The sequence below is a fragment of the Festucalex cinctus genome, chromosome 15 (genome assembly GCF_051991245.1).
Source record: "Festucalex cinctus isolate MCC-2025b chromosome 15, RoL_Fcin_1.0, whole genome shotgun sequence".
NCBI classification, from domain to species: domain Eukaryota; kingdom Metazoa; phylum Chordata; class Actinopteri; order Syngnathiformes; family Syngnathidae; genus Festucalex; species Festucalex cinctus.
The window spans coordinates 3,955,001-3,974,997 of NC_135425.1; the positions used below are offsets into that span (position 1 = coordinate 3,955,001).

A 19,997-nucleotide genomic window follows, 5' to 3' on the forward strand; every position below is an offset into this window, starting at 1 on the left:
GGTGCGAATGTGTGTGTGTGTGTGTGTGCGCGCGCGCGCGTTCTTGTACATAATACATAGTGGGCACCAAAATACGTCTTTATCCAAAAGAATGAGGACATTTTTGTGAAGTGAGGACATTTTGGCCGGTCCTCACTTTGCAATACCTCTTTTTGAAGGTCAAGACTTGGTTTTAGAGTTTAGGTTTGAATTGGGTTATGGTTGGGGTTAGCGTAAGGGTTAGGCAATCATTTTTGATGATTGGGGTTAGGGTAAGGCGGCGGCGGGGGGGGGGGTGGTTCGTATACAATCTTCCATCCATCCATCCATCCATCCATCCATCTTCTTCCGCTTATCCGAGGTCGGGTCGCGGGGGCAGCAGCTTTAGGAGGGAAACCCAGACCTCTCTCTCCCCAGCCACTTCAACCAGCTCCGCCGGCAGGATCCCAAGGCGTTCCCAGGCCAGCCGAGAGACATAGTTTCTCCAGCGTGTCCTGGGTCGACCCCGGGGCCTCCTCCCGGTGGGACGCTAGGGAGGCGTCCAGGAGGCATCCGAACCAGATGCCCGAGCCACCTCAGCTGGCTCCTCTCAACGCGGAGGAGCAGCGGCTCGACTCTGAGTCCCTCCCAGATGACCGAACTTCTCACCCTCTCTCTAAGGGAGAGCCCGGACACCCTGCGGATTAAACCCATTTCGGCCGCTTGTATCCGGGATCTTGTTCTTTCGGTCACGACCCACACTCGTGACCATAATAATAATGATAATAATAATTACAGTAGACGACACCCACAGTACACAGCGAGGATAATAAATCCATTAAAGATATCCCCAACAACGTCATCTCCCCGCTGCTGCAGCGCGGGGCACACCGTCATGTGCTGGTGATAGAGAGACTGTCACTCGCTCTATTTTGTTTTTATGTGCTTGCCCCAAGCCCAGTACGTGGACAGACGGACACCACGTTAGCCGTTAGCTTGGAGAAACACATGATAATGAAAGCTTGTCCCCACCATCACGGAAGTAGTGGCGTTTCTGTGAGTAGTTCCTTCCTTGGCAAATCATGAATCACTCGTGGCAAGACAACAATCACTCACTCATTGAACTGGTATGGCAGTACGTTCTCTTAATGAATCGTACGCAAACGGGATATGGAGGTAGCACGTTCACTCACTGACTCGTTCGCGAACCGGAAATGGCAACACGTTCACCCACTGACTCGTTCACTTACTGATCCGGTCGTGAACCGGAAATGGCAACACATTCAATCACTGAATCGTTCCTGAACCGGAAATGACAACACGTTCACCCACTGACCTGGGATTTACACCGGATGCAGCTGCGGTGCGTTCCGGCGACGCAACCAATTAGATTTGATTCATTCGAATGGTGCAATTTACACCGCTTGCGTGTGCGTTGCGTGTCGACTGCGTCTCAGCTGCGGCGTGCCACAGCCCTCCCGCACGAATAGCCCTATTTTCTATTTTTGCCGGATGCCGCATCCGTTGGCCTCCGGCAAATGGCAAACTAGCACAAAACACATTGAGTGGGACAGGAAGACCGACGCAGTTTCAAAATTAATTTCCGGTTACCTTTCAGAATAAAACACTCGCCATCTCCTATTTCGCAAGCATGTCAGCAAAACGTGATGTGAGCGTAGCCGGGCCTGGAGTTATCGAGCGAGGTGCTCATTCACGGTTTAGACACCGGCGAACATGGACGAGGAGAGGTTTATATTGAAGCTGGAAAGCCACAAAATAATAAAAATCCACCTCTCTTTCTGTTTCTCTGTTGAGCACAGACTTTCTGTGTGTTTGTCGTTTTTAATGCTACATGATCGCGTGCTGTCACGCGAGACACGGCGGGATGTGGTCAGCGACGGAGCTGCCGGACCGCAGCTGTGCGGAGCCGGTGTGAGTTGGCCAAAAAAACTGACGTGTCCGGAGCACGCAGTCAAGACGCACCGTACCGCAGCCGCACCGCGCACGCAACCGGTGTAAATCCCGGGTGACTCGTTCACTCACTGATCCGTTCATGTCTTCGCGAATGGGAAGCTTCCTCAGTGACTCGTTCCTGAACACCAATAGTGAAGCTGCATGTGTAGTAAAATCCCGCCCACGTCTGACGCTAGCTTCTGATTGGTCATTCGCGAAGACTGACGGCATGAGCGTGGCTGCACTCAAATGAACTGAGAAAAAAACGAATCACTTCAAGAAGTGACCCGTTCACTCACGTTCACTTTAAAGATTCGTTCTAAAGAACGAATCGGTCGTGAGCGACAACACTGCTGGTTATTCTTGTGGCACTCACAAGACACAGAGGACCAGTGAACACGCAGAAAATCTCACTTACCCACTTTCAACTCGCAGAATGCAAGTCATTCTTCCTCATGTCATGTGGAATCACGGTGTCACAGCAAAATTAAATCACTACGTAGCAACAAACTAGAAAGCAACACCAATAACCAATACAACAACTGAACCACCCAAACTAACAGATTAATTAACACAGAACATGCATTTCAAGCACCCTTTCAACTTTACTGTTTATTCTATTTTGATGACTTTGAGTGGCTGCTTGGGGATGTGAGGGAGTTAGTTTTTGTGTTGCGCCCTTCATCCCCTAGGTGGGACGTAACACTATCCAACACTATTGGAACGGAGTGTGAATGTTAGATTAGATGGGCAGGCAGGCAGACAGACAGACAGACAGACAGACAGACAGACAGACAGACAGACAGACATACAGACAAGATGAAAGTTGGGTCTGTTTACCTATCCAAGCAGAACGGAAAGCAGAACTTTGGCACGGTCTTAATAGTTTCCTATGGAAGAGAGGAAAATTATTAGTATGCATAGTACTCACTTTCATCATGTCAATGTACAAAAATAGTGCAGTGTATAGCTGAGGCCACATTGTTGTTGAGACCACAAAAGTTTGACTTTGTCTGCGTTCACAATACAAAGACATCTGCATGAGTTTTTTGTTTTGTTTTGTTTTTTTTGCTGAATTGCATCATGAAAAAACAAATACGGAAATATCGTGATATCGCGATATTAAAAACTGCCACAATATTAACTCATTTGCTCCCAATAAAGTGTAAATATGTTTTATTTTTTTTTAAGTTTTAAGTGTCCCAAGTATTTGTCCCAGTATTTGTTAGAGTTATTGTGTATATATTATTCTATATTTTCTCTTTTTTACATAGAGTTAATTGTCAACTATGTATTCAGTATTTCACTATCTGTTTGGAGCTGCTGCATGTGTATTCAACCTAAGGACATCTGGAGTGCGGGAATGATTAGTGACCAAAGGATATCTACCTCACACCAGGAAAAGAGAGCTTCAATGATTTTTGATCAAAGGATGTCTACCTCACACCAGGAAAACAGAGCTTTCAAAGATTAGTGATCAAAGGTTGTTTCCTGTGTTTCTGACTGCTGTAATTTCATCACATTGCTGCTATTTCCCCATTTCCCTTAGAGGCAGCATGTGACCTTTTGTTTGTTAGTTTGAATCCCAAATAAAAGAGGAGAAGTGGGAAGTTGTGTCAGAAGGGGCTGGTGATCTGCGCACATCTCTCTGTCAGCTTCTCCTCGCGAGTGATCAAATCCTTGTGTCTTCTCAATCTTTTTTCTGTTTAATTTTAAATGTCACAGGTGTAAACTTGACAGTATTTATATTTTTTTTTTTTTTATGTTAGAGCATACAGAAGGCTTTAATGCAGCCTCTCAACTGCAAAGAACGGTTGCAGAAATGGTAGTTATTACACAACCGGCCAGCAGGTGGCTGCAGAGCAAAGGAGATCAACCAGGGCCATGTAGAAAAAAAGCTCAATTACTTACAATTTTAAATAGATTTGTGAAAACTGATGAAACTTAGCTCTCTTCTAATGCTAATTGCTGCAAAACGGAAACAGATAGAAACATACCTTTTTTCCTGATGAAAGAAGAGACTTTAATCTTTCTTTTGATAGGTTCCATGCTTTTATAGCAATAGAACACAATATTCTGTGGGCCTTGCAAACTAGGTCAAAATAAAGTTCGCCGTGAGCGAATGGGATTGGTTCTGTGAAAATGGCTGGGAGTGAATGAGTTAAAAGCATCACAACTGTTTAAAAAATAAAAAATAAAGAAAGTCAGGTTGATTTCCATTTGTGCAGTTCTCGCACCCTCTGTTGGCTAGTTTTTTAGTGCAGTTTAATTCATTTTCACAAGGGAAGCTTTGGCCCTTCTTTGCTTAAAATACACAATAATGGTCAGATGAAGGGGAACGTAATATGCTTGTGAATCGAGTCAATAAGTGGAGGAACTCAATTTGTGCGTGAATAAGCAAGTGCCTCAATACTAAGCATTATTAGAGATTGCAGGTTGTTCATATGCATTGCTGTTAAGTACAAAAACACAATATTGTGTGTTTTTTAGTGTTGTTCCGATACCGATACTGGTATCGGCAGAGGCCCCGATACTGCATTAAAACAGTGGTATCGGTATCGGTGAGTACTCACAAGTAACATGCCGATACTATTATTTCCAATGCTAATATAGGACTTTGGATGCTGAATCATGTGCCTTGCTCGTGCACAACATTCACTGATATGTGACATGTTCACTGCATGCCAATCTAAGATATCCTATTGGCCCTTGAATGGTCTGAACAGCTTTTTCATGTTGAGAAATAAAAACCTTAGGTATCGGTATGGTATCGGCATCGGCCGATACTGCAAAGCTGGGTATCAGAATCGGTATCGGGAGCCAAAAAAAACGGAATCGGAACAACACTAGTGTTTTTTAGGGCCCGAGCAGCGACCGCTGCGAGGTCCCTATTGTTCCTGAAGGAATTCTTCTTAGGGCCCGAGCAGCGGCGGCACCGGCGGCGGTGCCGCTGCGAGGCCCTATTGTTTTTGTAGGAATTCTTCTTCTTATTATTATTCTTATTATTAGGGCCCGAGCAGCGGCGGCGGCGGTGCCGCTGCGAGGCCCTATTGTTTTTGTAGGAATTCTTCTTCTTATTATTATTAGGGCCCGAGCAGCGGCGGCGGCGGTGCCGCTGCGAGGCCCTATTGTTTTTGTAGGAATTCTTCTTATTAGGGCCCGAGCAGCGGCGGTGCCGCTGCGAGGCCCTATTGTTTTTGTAGGAATTCTTATTAGGGCCCGAGCAGCGACCGCTGCGAGGTCCCTATTGTTCCTGAAGGAATTCTTATTAGGGCCCGAGCAGCGGCGGCGGCGGTGCCGCTGCGAGGCCCTATTGTTTTTGTAGGAATTCTTCTTATTATTATTCTTTTTCTTCTCCGCAAACAATCGCATTTTTGAGACACTAAACGTGAACGAAAACTCACCAAACTTTACACGCACATCAGGCCTGGCGAAAAATTTGATATTTTAAAGTCGCCATACATAACAGAAAAATGGCTCCTTAGCGCCCCCTACATAGGTTAAACGGATCCCTGTCCCGCTACGATTGTCCGACGGCTATGAAAATGGTGTGGCACCTGTAGCACATCCCAATGAACAAAAACCTCTTTGAAGTGTGTACCCTAAAATAGACAGAAAGTGAGGTATGAGTATTTAAATGTCCAATTTTTGCCAATTTTTGCACATTTACAGGGGTCATACTTTTGACCGCTTCTCCTACACGGTTAACCCGATTGACTTCAAACTTGGGATGTACCATCTCAACACCTGGGACAACATCATTGTGAAAAATGAAAAGTTTTTGATATACTATATGACGGCGGCGGCGCATCAAATTTAGAGTTTAAAAATTCTTACTTCACGAAGCATTGCCGGTTGTACGTTTAATCTAGAGCTACGAAAATTGGTACACATATGTAACAGGCTATGACCTACAAAAAACTCTTTTTGAACCATATGCTAAACCTAACAGGAAGTCCACCATTTTGATTTATTTTGGAACGTGTTGCCATTTTTTTGGCCATTTCATTGGGGTCTTATTTTAACGAACTCCTCCTACAGTGTTTATCCGATCATCTTCAAACTTGGTGTGATTCATCTTAAGATGTTGAAGATGAAAAGTTATTGAAAGCTTTGTATTTCGTCGCACACTGTTGTCATGGCATGCACTGTTTTTAAAGGAAAAACAATATCCTTAAAGAAGCATTCCCGTTTGTACGAAGCAGCTAGAGCTACGAAAATTTGTAGACATATGTAACAGCCCAAGATGTACAAAAAAGTCTCTTGGTGCCCTGTGCTAAACCCAACAGGAAGTCCCCCAGGGGCCGGGCATCACATTTTGAGCTAAAAAACTCCTCTTTAACAAAGCATACCCGGCTGTACGTTTCACATAGAGTTACCAAAATTTGTAGAGGTATATAACAGCCCTCGAGGTACAAAAAACTCTTTTTGAACCATATGCTAAACCTAACAGGACGTCTGCGATTTTGATTTACTTTGGAATGTGTTGCCATTTTTTTTGGCCATTTCATAGGTGTCATATTTTAACAAACTCCTCCTACAGAGTTTATCCGATCATCTTCAAACTTGGTGTGATTCATCTTAAGATGTTGAAAATGAAAAGTTATTGAAAGTTTTTTATTTCGTCACACGCTGTTATCATGGCATGCACTTTTTGCAAAGGAAAAAAATCCTTCTTAATGAAGCACTCCCAGTTGTACGAAGCAGCTTGAGCGACGAAAAATTGTAGACATATGTAACAGTCCAGGATGTACAAAAATGTCTCTTGGTGCCATGTGCTAAACGCAACAGGAAGTCCCCCAGGGGCCGGGCATCACATTTCGAGCTAAAAAACTCCTCTTTAACGAAGCATTCCCGGTTGTACGTTTCACCTAGCGCTATGATAATTTGCAGGCATACATAAGAGCCCACGATGTACTAAAAAGTCTCTTGGAACCATGTGCTAAACCAAACAGGAAGTCCACCATTTTGATTTATGATGGGATTTGTTGCCATTTTTTGTGGCCTTTTTCAGGGGTCATATTTTAACGAACCCCTCCTACAAAATTTATCCGACTGTCTTCAAACTTGGTATGTTTCATCTTAAGATGTTTAAGATGCAAAGTAATCGAAAGTTTTTTATTTTGTCACACGCTGTTGCCATAGCAATGCATTGGAATTGCACACCATATTTTGCGTTTTGATTAAACAGACAAAGCATTCCCGGTTGTACGTTTCACCTAAAGCTATGATAATTTGCAGGCAAACATAAGAGCTCAGGATGTACAAAAAAGTCTTTTGGAGCCATATGCTAAACCAATCAGGAAGTCCACCATTTTGATTTACGTTGGGATTTGTAGCCATTTTTTGTGGCCTTTTTTAGGGGTCATATTTTAACGAACTCCTCCTACAAAATTTATCCGACTGTCTTTAAACTTGGTGTGCTTCATCTTAAGATGTTTAAGATGCAAAGTTATCGAAAGTTATTTATTTTGTCGCACGCCGTTGTCATGGCGATGCATTCTTTGCCAAGTAAAATGCAGCTTTTTTTTTGGTCTCAACATGTGCAAAAACTCATGAAACTTTACACACACATCAGGCTTGTCATCAGCATGAATATTTTAGAGATTTCTTATTCAATTTGCAATAAATGGTTCAATAGCGCCCTCTAGACATTTTTATGAAGCTTTTGCAAATGTTTTGTGTTTTATGATTCAGATAGATTTGTAAAAATTGGGATACCTATCAGCCTAAGACTTACAAAAAGGTTTCTAAAGCCATATGCTGAATCAAAAAGGAAGTCTGCCATTTTGATTTACTTTGGTATTTGTAGCCATTTTTTGGGGCCTTTTATAGGGGTCATATTTTCAACAGAACTTATCAGATCATCTTCATTCTTTGGCGTGTTTCATCTGAAGATATTTAAGATGAAAAGTTATTGAATTTTTTTATTTTGTCACACGCCTTTGCTGTAGCCATGCATTGTTTGTGAAGAAAAATGCTTTTTTGAGAGTCTAAATATGGGTGAAAACTCACAAAACTTTGCACACACACCAGACCTGTCTGGAACATGAATATTTTATTTAGAGATTTGTTGTGCAATTTGTAATAAATGGCTCAATAGCGCCCTCTAGACATTTTTATGAAGTCTTTCCGATTATATGATTCAGCTAGATGTGTGAATATTGGCAGGCATGCCGAATATATTCAAAAAGTATTCTATATAGCCATGTGCCAATCCATTTTGATTTTATTTTGTTAATTGTGCATCGTTTTTGGCCTTTCCATGAAACTTTAAAAACACAAAGCATGGCAAAAACGTTTACAATTTAGATGGTTTCCTATTTGACAGTACCCCAACATGCCAGTACCCCGACGTGCAAATACCCCAACGTGGCCCGGGTTGCGAGGGCCCTTTATAGCTGCTCGCAGCTCTAGTTATTAGGGCCCGAGCAGCGACCGCTGCGAGGTCCCTATTGTTTTTGTAAAAATTATTATTATTATTATTATTAGGGCCCGAGCAGCGACCGCTGCGAGGTCCCTATTGTTTTTGTAAAAATTATTATTATTATTATTATTAGGGCCCGAGCAGCGACCGCTGCGAGGTCCCTATTGTTTTTCGTTCGAATTATTATTATTATTATTATTATTATTATTCTCCGTAAACGATCGCATTTTTGAGTACCTAAACATTCACGAAAACTCACCAAACTTTGCACACTCCTCAGGCCCGTCGAAAAATTTGATATTATGAAGTCGTCATAACAACGCGACTCTATAGCGCCCCCTAGCGTAGAAAAATAAAAACCAAGCCTGGCACGTTTGAGCTAGAGCAATGAAAATTGGCAGGCACATGTAGCACCCCGAGACGCACAAAAAAGTCTATTGGGACCATGTAGCTAAAATGTACAGGAAATGAGCTATGAATTTTTTTATGTCCAATTTTGGCCTATTTTGGCACATTCACTGTGGTCATGCTTTTTCCCCCTCTGCAAACATTTTTCATCCAATTCACATCAAACTTGGCATTTATCATCTCAAGACCTGAGAGAACAACTGGGCAAAAAGTCTTGCCTTTTCGAAATACTATATGATGGGGGCGGGGCATCAAATATTGTCTTTAAAATTTCATTTGTCCAGAAAGAGCAAATGCTTAATAACTCCCATGTTCAAGCTCCAAAAAATCTCAAACTTCTCAGGCAACGTAATAGTCACGGCCTGAAAACATCTATATGATAAAATTCAGTTATACATATAGCGCCACCTAGTGGTGACAATAAATGTCATACTTTACGTTTTAAGCTACTGCGCTGAGCTCGTTGAAGGGATCCAGTTGAAAGTTGGTCAGAAAAGCCTTAAGATGTTGATCATGCCCAACACCGAATATTGTAACTTTTCGCCAAAGGGCGTGGCCGCTACGGTGCCGCAAAGTCTGAAGATTTTTCGTGACAATAAAAGCTGCATGAACTTGACCGAGATGATCCTATCTTCTCAAAATTTCACACATTTGATGAGAGTCCAGCCCTAAAGACATCTACGAACTTATATTTCATCTTACTGATAGCGCCACCTAGTGGCAATTTTTTTTCTTACGAATTTTCTTGTACATTTTTTCTCCAAACACGTTAACTGGACCAACCTCATATTTGCTCAGATGAGGGTTTCGGCCTTCATGATGTCACAACACGAAGTTTGTGAGTTTTCGCGAATCGCTGTGGGCGTGGCTAAGCACTGTTCGCCAAGAAAACAACGCCAGTTTTGAGGGTCTAAACATGCGCAGAAACTCATGAAACTTGGCACACACATCTGGCCTGGTAAAATGAACAATATTTTATTGTTGATTGTGCTATTTTTACAAAAATGACTCAATAGCGCCCCCTAGAAATTTTTAACGAAGCAGCCCCGATTGTACGTTTAAGCAAGATCTACGAAAATTTTTACGTGTATGAGGGAGCCAAAGACCTACAAAAAAAGTCTTTTGGACCCATATGCTAAAATGAACAGGAAGTGAGCTACGAATTTTTGAATGTCCCATTTTTTACGATTTTTGCACATTTTCAGAGGGCATACTTTTGCCCACTTCTCCTACACGTTTTATCCGACTGACTTATGACTTGACCTGGACCATGCCAAGACCTGAGCCAACAACAGACGGAAAAAACTTGACTTTTGGAAATACTATATGATGAGGGCGGGGCATCAAAATTTGTGTTTCGCACTGAAAAAGGATATGCTTAATAACTCCCCGATACATGCTCCAAAAAAATCCCAAACTTGACATGTATGTTTATCGTCAAGGCCTGAAGGTATCTCTATGACAACATTCAGTTATATATGCAGCGCCACCTAGCCCTTGAGGCATGAAAAAAAAATACCCCACTTACGGTATTTTGTACAAAAAATGTAAACTCATTCTAAGTGTGATAACTAAGTCATTTAGGAATATTCTTTTACCTTCCACCACTCAAAATATTCACTGGCATCAGACCTAACCAAACATACATATTTTTGTTATTTAGTTTTAGGTATTTTTGATAGCCTCTATGGACATTAAAAGCAATATCGTGAATGAAGGCTATGCTTAATAACTCCCAGGTACATGCTCCAAAAAATCCCATATTTGAAATGTATATTTAGAGTCAAGGCCTGAAGGTATCTCTATGACAAAATTCAGTTATAAATACAGCGCCACCTAGTCCTTGAGGCATAAAAAAAATGCCTCACTTACGGTATTTTTGCAAAAATTGTAAACTCATTGTAAGTGTGATAACTAAGTCATTTATGAATATTCTTTTACTTTCCACCACTCAATATGTTCACTGGTATCAGACCGATCCAAACATACGTATTTTTTATTTAGTTTTATTTATTTTTTTTATCGCCTCTATGGACAATAAAAGCAACATTGTGCAATGAGTACGAGCGATGATGTGTGTATATATACTTTTACGAAAAATACCAATCAGAGCAACTCATTGCCTAAAAATAAAAAAAAGACGCTGATTTTTGCAGATCTTAACAATCACCAAAACCCATTGAGCTTGACACACTCATCACACCTGGCAAAAAAAAAAAAAAAAGTCCACATGTTTATCATGCCATTTTCAAAGAAATTCTGCTTCCAATGTGCCAGTACCCCAATGTGCAAGTTCCCCAACGTGCAAGTACCCCAACGTGGCCCGGGCTGCGAGGGCCCTTTATAGCTGCTCGCAGCTCTAGTTATTATTCTTCTTCTTCTTCTTTATTCTCCGCAAACAATCGCGATTTTGGGTACCTAAATATTCACGAAAACTCACCGAACTTTGCACACTCCTCAGGTCCGGCGAAAAATTTGATATTATGAAGTCGTTATAACAACGCGACTCTATAGCGCCCCCTAGCATAGAAAAATAAAAACCAAGCCCGGCACGTTTGAGCTAGAGCAACGAAAATTGGCAGGCACGTGTAGCACCCCGAGACGCACAAAAAAAGTCTATTGGGACCATGTAGCTAAAATGTACAGGAAGTGAGCTATGAATTTTTTAATGTCCAACTTTGGCCTATTTTGGCACATTCACTGTGGTCATGCTTTTTCTCCCTATGCAAACATTTTTCATCCCATTGACTTCAAACTTGGCATTTATCATCTCAAGACCTAAGAGAACAGTTGAGCAAAAAGTCTTGCCTTTTCGAAATACTATATGACGGGGGCGGGGCATCAAATATTGCCTTGAAAATTTCATTTTTCCAGAAAGAGCAAATGCTTAATAACTCCCATGTTCAAGCTCCAAAAAATCTCAAACTTCTCAGGCAACGTAATAGTCACGGCCTGAACACATCTATATGACAAAATTCAGTTATACATATAGCGCCACCTAGTGGTTACAATAAATGTCATACTTTACGTTTTTAGCTACTGTGCTGAGCTCGTTGAAGGGATCCAGTTGAAAGTTGGTCAGAAAAGCCTTAAGATGTTGATGATGCCCCACACCGAATATTGTAACTTTTCGCCAAAGGGCGTGGCCGCTACGGTGACGCAAAGTCTGAAGATTTTTCGTGACAATAAAAGCTGCATTAACTTGACCGAGATGATCCTATCTTCTCAAAATTTCACACATTTGATGAGAGTCCAGCCCCTAAGACATCTACGAACATATATTTCATCTTACTGATAGCGCCACCTTCTGGCAATTTTTTTTCTTACGATTTTTCTTCAATGTTTTTCTCCAACCACATTAACTGCACCTACCTCATATTTGCTCAGATGAGGGTTTCGGTCTTCATGATGTCACAACACGAAGTTTGTGAGTTTTCGCGAATCGCTGTGGGCGTGGCTAAGCGCTGTTCGCCAAGAAAACAAAACCAATTTTCAGGGCCTAAACCGGCACAGAAACGCATGAAACTTGGCCCAAGACCTACAAAAAAGTCTAATGGACCCATATGCTAAAATGAACAGGAAGTGAGCTACGAATTTTTGAATGTCCCATTTTTGACAATTTTTTCACATTCACAGGGGGCAGACTTTTGCCCACTTCTCCTACACGTTTCATCTGACTGAGTTAAGACTTGACCTGGACCATGTCAAGACCTGAGCCAACGACAGGGGGAAAAATCTTGACCTTTCGAAATACTATACGATGAAGGCGGGGCATCAAAATTTGTGTTTCGCACTGAAAAAGGATATGCTTAATAACTCCCCGGTACATGCTCCAAAAAATCCCAAACTTGACATGTATGTTTATCGTCAAGGCCTGAAGCTATCTCTATGACAACATTCAGTTATATATGCAGCGTCACCTAGTCCTTGAGGCATAAAAAAAAAATACCCCACATACGGTATTTTGTACAAAAAATGTAAACTCATTCTAAGTGTGATAACTAAGTCATTTATGAATATTCTTTTAGTTTCCACCACTCAAAATGTTCCCTGGCATCAGACTTATCCAAACATATATATATTTTTATTTATTTTTGATAGCCTCTGTGGACATTAAAAGCAATATCGTGAATGAAGGATATGCTTAATAACTCCACGGTACATGCTCCAAAAAAAATCCCACACTTGACATGTATGCTTATAATCAAGGCCTGAAGGTATCTCGATGACAACATTCAGTTATAAATACAGCGCCACCTAGCCGTTGAGGCTTATATAAAAAAAATAAAAAAAATACCCCACATACGGTATTTTGTACAAAAAATGTACACTCATTCTAAGTGTGATAACTAAGTCATTTATGAATATTCTTTTAGTTTCCACCACTCAAATTGTTCACTGGCTTCACACCGATCCAAACGTATGTACGTTTCCATTTTGTTTTATTCATTTTTGATTGCCCCTTTGGACAATAAAAGTAAACATTGTGCAATGAGTACAACGAGCGATGATGTGTATATACACTTTTACAAAAAAATACCAATCAGGGCAACTCATTGCCTAAAAATAAATAAGGACGCTGATTTTTGCAGGTCTTAACAATCACCAAAATCCGTTGAGCTTGACAGACACTGGCAAAAAAAATATTCTACATGTAAACGTTTATTATGCCATTTTCAAAGAAATTTTGCTTCCAATATGCCAGTACCCCAACGTGCCAGTACCCCAACGTGCAAGTACCCCAACGTGCAAGGACCCCAACGTGGCCCGGGCTGCGAGGGCCCTTTATAGCTGCTCGCAGCTCTAGTTATTATTAGGGCCCGAGCAGCGACCGCTGCGAGGTCCCTATTGTTTTTGTAAAAATTATTATTATTATTATTAGGGCCCGAGCAGCGACCGCTGCGAGGTCCCTATTGTTTTTGTAAAAATTATTATTATTATTCTTCTTCTTCTTCTTCTTCTTTATTCTCCGCAAACGATCCCGATTTGGGGTACCTAAACATTCACGAAAACTCACCGAACTTTGCACACTCCTCAGGCCCGGCGAAAAATTTGATATTATGAAGTCGTCATAACAACGCGACTCTATAGCGCCCCCTAGCGTAGAAAAATAAAAACCAAGCCCGGCATGTTTGAGCTAGAGCAACGAAAATTGGCAGGCACGTGTAGCACCCCGAGACGCACAAAAAAGTCTATTGGGACCATGTAGCTAAAATGTACAGGAAGTGAGCTATGAATTTTTTAATGTCCAATTTTGGCCTATTTTGGCACATTCACTGTGGTCATGCTTTTTCCCCCTTTGCAAACATTTTTCATCCAATTGACTTCAAACTTGGCATTTATCATCTCAAAACCTGAGAGAACAACTGGGCAAAACATCTTGCCTTTTTGAAATACTATATGACGGGGGCGGGGCATCAAATATTGCCTTTAAAATTTCATTTGTCCAGAAAGAGCAAATGCTTAATAACTCCCATGTTCAAGCTCCAAAAAATCTCAAACTTCTCAGGCAACGTAATAGTCACGGCCTGAAAACATCTATATGATAAAATTCAGTTATACATATAGCGCCACCTAGTGGTTACAATAAATGTCATACTTTACGTTTTTAGCTACTGTGCTGAGGTTGTTGAAGGGATCCATTTAAAAATTGGTCAGAAAAGCCTTAAGATGTTGATCATGCCCCACACCGAATATTGTAACTTTTCGCCAAAGGGCGTGGCCGCTACGGTGACGCAAAGTCTGAAGATTTTTCGTGACAATAAAAGCTGCATTAACTTGACCGAGATGATCCTATCTTCTCAAAATTTCACACATTTGATGAGAGTCCAGCCCTAAAGACATCTACTGACTTATATTTCATCTAACTGATAGCGCCACCTAGTGGCAATTTTTTTTCTTACGAATTTTCTTCTACGTTTTTCTCCAAACACGTTAACTGGACCTACCTCATATTTGCTCAGATGAGGGTTTCGGCCTTCATGATGTCACAACACGAAGTTTGTGAGTTTTCGCGAATTGCTGTGGGTGTGGCTAAGCGCTGTTCGCCAAGAAAACAACGCCAGTTTTGAGGGTCTAAACATGCACAGAAACTCCTGAAACTTGGCACACACATCTGGCCTGGTAAAATGAGCAATATTTTATTGTTGATTGTGCTATTTTTACAAAAATGACTCAATAGCGCCCCCTCGAAATTTTTAACGAAGCAGCCCCGGTTGTACGTTTAAGCAAGAACGCCGAATATTTTTAGGTGTATGAGGGAGCCCAAGACCTACAAAAAAGTCTCTTGTACCCATATGCTAAAATGAACAGGAAGTGAGCTACGAATTTTTGAATGTCCCATTTTTGACGATTTTTGCACATTCACAGGGGGCAGACTTTTGCCCACTTCTCCTACACGTTTCATCCGACTGAGTTAAGACTTGGCCTGGACCATGTCAAGACCTGAGGCCACGACAGGGGGAAAAATTTTGACTTTTCAAAATACTATATGATGAGGGCGGGGCATCAAAATTTGTGTTTCGCAATGAAAAAGGATATGCTTGATAACTCCCCGGTACATGCTCCAAAAAATCCCAAACTTGACATGTATGTTTATCGTCAAGGCCTGAAGTTATCTCTATGACAACATTCAGTTATATATGCAGCGCCACCTAGCCCTTGAGGCATAAAAAAAAAAATACCCCACATACGGTATTTTGTACAAAAAATGTAAACTCATTCTAAGTGTGATAACTAAGTCATTTATGAATATTCTTTTAGTTTCCACCACTCAAAATGTTCACTGGCATCAGACTTATCCAAACATATATATATTTTTATTTATTTTTGATAGCCTTTATGGACATTAAAAGCAATATCGTGAATGAAGGATATGCTTAATAACTCCACGGTACATGCTCCAAAAAAAATCCCACACTTGACATGTATGCTTATAATCAAGGCCTGAAGGTATCTCTATGACAACATTCAGTTATAAATACAGCGCCACCTAGCCGTTGAGGCTTATATAAAAAAAATAAATAAATACCCCACATACGGTATTTTGTACAAAAAATGTAAACTCATTCTAAGTGTGATAACTAAGTCATTTATGAATATTCTTTTAGTTTCCACCACTCAAAATGTTCACTGGCATCAGACTTATCCAAACATATATATATTTTTATTTATTTTTGATAGCCTCTATGGACATTAAAAGCAATATCGTGAATGAAGGATATGCTTAATAACTCCACGGTACATGCTCCAAAAAAAATCCCACACTTGACATGTATGCTTATAATCAAGGCCTGAAGGTATCTCTATGACAACATTCAGTTATAAATACAGCGCCACCTAGCCCTTGAGGCTTATATAAAAAAAAATAAAAAATACCCCACATACGGTATTTTGTACAAAAAATGTACACTCATTCTAAGTGTGATAACTAAGTCATTTATGAATATTCTTTTAGTTTCCACCACTCAAATTGTTCACTGGCTTCACACCGATCCAAACGTATGTACGTTTCCATTTTGTTTTATTCATTTTTGATTGCCCCTTTGGACAATAAAAGTAACATTGTGCAATTAGTACAACGAGCGATGATGTGTATATACACTTTTACAAAAAAATACCAATCAGGGCAACTCATTGCCTAAAAATAAATAAGGACGCTGATTTTTGCAGGTCTTAACAATCACCAAAATCCGTTGAGCTTGACAGACACTGGCAAAAAAAATATTCTACATGTAAACGTTTATTATGCCATTTTCAAAGAAATTTTGCTTCCAATATGCCAGTACCCCAACGTGCCAGTACCCCAACGTGCAAGTACCCCAACGTGGCCCGGGCTGCGAGGGCCCTTTATAGCTGCTCGCAGCTCTAGTTATTCTTCTTCTTCTTCTTCTTCTTCTTCTTCTTCTTCTTCTTCTCCGTAAACGATCGCGATATTGGGTACCTAAACATTTACGAAAACTCACCAAACTTTGCACACTCCTCAGGCCCGGCGAAAAATTTGATATTATGAAGTCGTTATAACAACGCGACTCTATAGCGCCCCCTAGCATAGAAAAATTAAAACCAAGCCCGGCATGTTTGAGCTAGAGCAACGAAAATTGGTAGGCACGTGTAGCACCCCGAGACGCACAAAAAAGTCTGTTGGGACCATGTAGCTAAAATGTACAGGAAGTGAGCTATGAATTTTTTAATGTCCAATTTTGGCCTATTTTGGCACATTCACTGTGGTCATGCTTTTTCCCCCTATGCAAACATTTTTCATCCCATTGACTTCAAACTTGGCATTTATCATCTCCAGAAAGAGCAAATGCTGAATAACTCCCATGTACAAGCTCCAAAAAATCTCAAACTTCTCAGGCAACGTAATAGTCACGGCCTGAAAACATCTATATGACAAAATTCAGTTATAAATATAGCGCCACATGTAAACGTTTATTATGCCATTTTCAAAGAAATTTTGCTTCCAATATGCCAGTACCCCAACGTGCCAGTACCCCAACGTGCAAGTACCCCAACGTGCAAGGACCCCAATGTGGCCCGGGCTGCGAGGGCCCTTTATAGCTGCTCGCAGCTCTAGTTAGGGCCCGAGCAGCGACCGCTGCGAGGTCCCTATTGTTTTTGTAAAAATTATTATTATTATTAGGGCCCGAGCAGCGACCGCTGCGAGGTCCCTATTGTTTTTGTAAAAATTATTATTATTATTATTCTTCTTCTTCTTCTTCTTCTTCTTCTTCTTCTTCTTTATTCTCCGCAAACGATCGCGATTTTGGGTACCTAAACATTCACGAAAACTCACCGAACTTTGCACACTCCTCAGGCCCGGCGAAAAATTTGATATTATTAAGTCGTCATAACAATGCGCCCCCTAGCGTAGAAAAATAAAAACCAAGCCCGGCACGTTTGAGCTAGAGCAACAAAAATTGGCAGGCACGTGTAGCACCCCGAGACGCACAAAAAAGTCTATTGGGACCATGTAGCTAAAATGTACAGGAAGTGAGCTATGAATTTTTTTATGTCCAATTTTGGCCTATTTTGGCACATTCACTGTGGTCATGCTTTTTCCCCCTTTGCAAACATTTTTCATCCAATTGACTTCAAACTTGGCATTTATCATCTCAAGACCTGAGAGAAAAACTGGGCAAAACATCTTGCCTTTTTGAAATACTATATGACGGGGGCGGGGCATCAAATATTGCCTTTAAAATTTCATTTGTCCAGAAAGAGCAAATGCTTAATAACTCCCATGTTCAAGCTCCAAAAAATCTCAAACTTCTCAGGCAACGTAATAGTCACGGCCTGAAAACCGCTATATGATAAAATTCAGTTATACATATACACTCCTGATCAAAATCTTAAGACCAGTTAAAAAATTGCAAGAATTTGCATTTTGCACTGTTGTATCTTAAGAAGGTTCTAAGTAGAGTTTCAGAATGCAAAAAGAAGAAATGGGAACAAGAGACCAAATGTTTTGAACAGGCAATTAATTGAAAAGAACAATTTAACTGAAATAGGCTGTTCATCAGCTGATCAAAAGTTTAAGACCATAGCTCAAAAAAAGCCCTAAAACAGAAATTAAAGTCTCGAAAACAGACTCAGTAATGAGTAACTCCACCATTATTGTTGATCACTTCAAAAATTTGTGTTGGCATGCTTGATGCGAGTGTTTCCAAAAGGCTTGTAGGAATGTTGCTCCAAGTGGTGAAGATGGCTTCACGAAGGGCATCCACTCTCTGGAACTGATGTCCATTTTTGTAAACTTCCCTTGCCATCCATCCCCAAATGTTCTCAATTGGATTTAGATCAGGGGAACATGCAGGATGATCCAAAAGAGTGATGTTATTCTCCTGAAAAAAATCCTCTGTCAGACGGGCATTGCGAATTGCAGCATTGTCCTGCTGAAAAACCCAGTCATCACCACACAGACGAGGGCCCTCAGTCATGAGGGATGAACGTTGCAACATCTCCACGTAGCCAGCTGCTTTTTGACGCCCCTGCATAACCTGTAGCTCCATTGTTCCATTGAAGGAAAAAGCATCCCAGATCATGATGGCGCCCCCTCCGCTGTGCCGTGTTGAAAAAATTTCAGGTGGCATCTCCTTGTCATGCCAGTAGCGTTGGAAGCCATCAGGACCATCAAGGTTAATTTTTTTCTCATCAGAGAATAAAACTTTCTTCCAACTTTGAACGTCCCATGTTTGGTGCTCCCTTGCAAAGGCCAAACGGGCAATTTTGTGGCGTTGCAGGAGACGTGGCCTTTGAAGACGTTTTTTGTTTTTCAAGCCGTTCCTTTGCAGATGCCGTCTGATGGTTATTGGGCTGCAGTCAGCACCAGAAATGGCCTTAATTTGGGATGAGCATCGCCCCGTCTCTTGATGGGCAGCCATTCGGATCCTCCGGCTCGGTGCCGGTGAGATTTTTTTGGGTCTACCACTTGATTTTTTTGATCCATAAACCTCAGGATCTTTTAAGAAATGCAAAATGACTGTCTTACTGCGTCCAACCTCAGCAGCGATAGCACGTTGTGAGAGGGCTTGTCTATGCAGCTCAACAATCCTGCCACTTTCGAAGGCAGTGAGTTTTTTTTGCTTTTCCCATCAAAAGGTCTTGACAGTGTGATTACTTGACAGAAAATGACATGGAATCCAAATTTTTGCACAGATTTGGGCTTTTAAAGGATGTGGTCTTAAACTTTTGATCAGCTGATGAACAGCCTATTTCAGTTCAATTGTTCTTTTCAATAAATTGCCTGCTCAAAATATTTGGTCTCTTGTTCCCATTTCTTCTTTTTGCATTCTGAAACTCTACTTAGAACCTTCTTAAGATACAACAGTGGAAAATGCAAATTCTTGCAATTTTTTAACTGGTCTTAAGATTTTGATCAGGAGTGTAGCGCCACCTAGTGGTTACAATAAATGTCATACTTTACGTTTTTAGCTACTGTGCTGAGCTTGTTGAAGGGATCCATTTGAAAATTGGTCAGAAAAGGCTTAAGATGTTGATCATGCCCCACACCGAATATTGTAACTTTTCGCCAAAGGGCGTGGCCGCTACGGTGACGCAAAGTCTGAAGATTTTTCGTGACAATAAAAGCTGCATTAACTTGACCGAGATGATCCTATCTTCTCAAAATTTCACACATTTGATGAGAGTCCAGCTCTAAAGACATCTACTAACTTACATTTCATCTAACTGATAGCGCCACCTAGTGGCAATTTTTTTTCTTACGAATTTTCTTCTACGTTTTTCTCCA

At 41.0% G+C, this 19,997-nt stretch overlaps 1 protein-coding gene across 7 annotated transcripts in view; it reads right to left on the reverse strand.

Annotated features, from left to right (window-relative positions):
- Positions 1 to 19,997, reverse strand: part of dennd1a (DENN/MADD domain containing 1A) — a 348,715-nt gene that overhangs the window by 131,435 nt on the left and 197,283 nt on the right. For all 7 annotated transcript variants that reach the window (XM_077498538.1, XM_077498537.1, XM_077498536.1 and 4 more), the window contains one exon: positions 2,752 to 2,801. In XM_077498538.1, the coding sequence (XP_077354664.1) occupies positions 2,752 to 2,801 (50 nt within the window). Of the gene's footprint in view, positions 1 to 2,751; positions 2,802 to 19,997 lie in introns of those variants that run through there.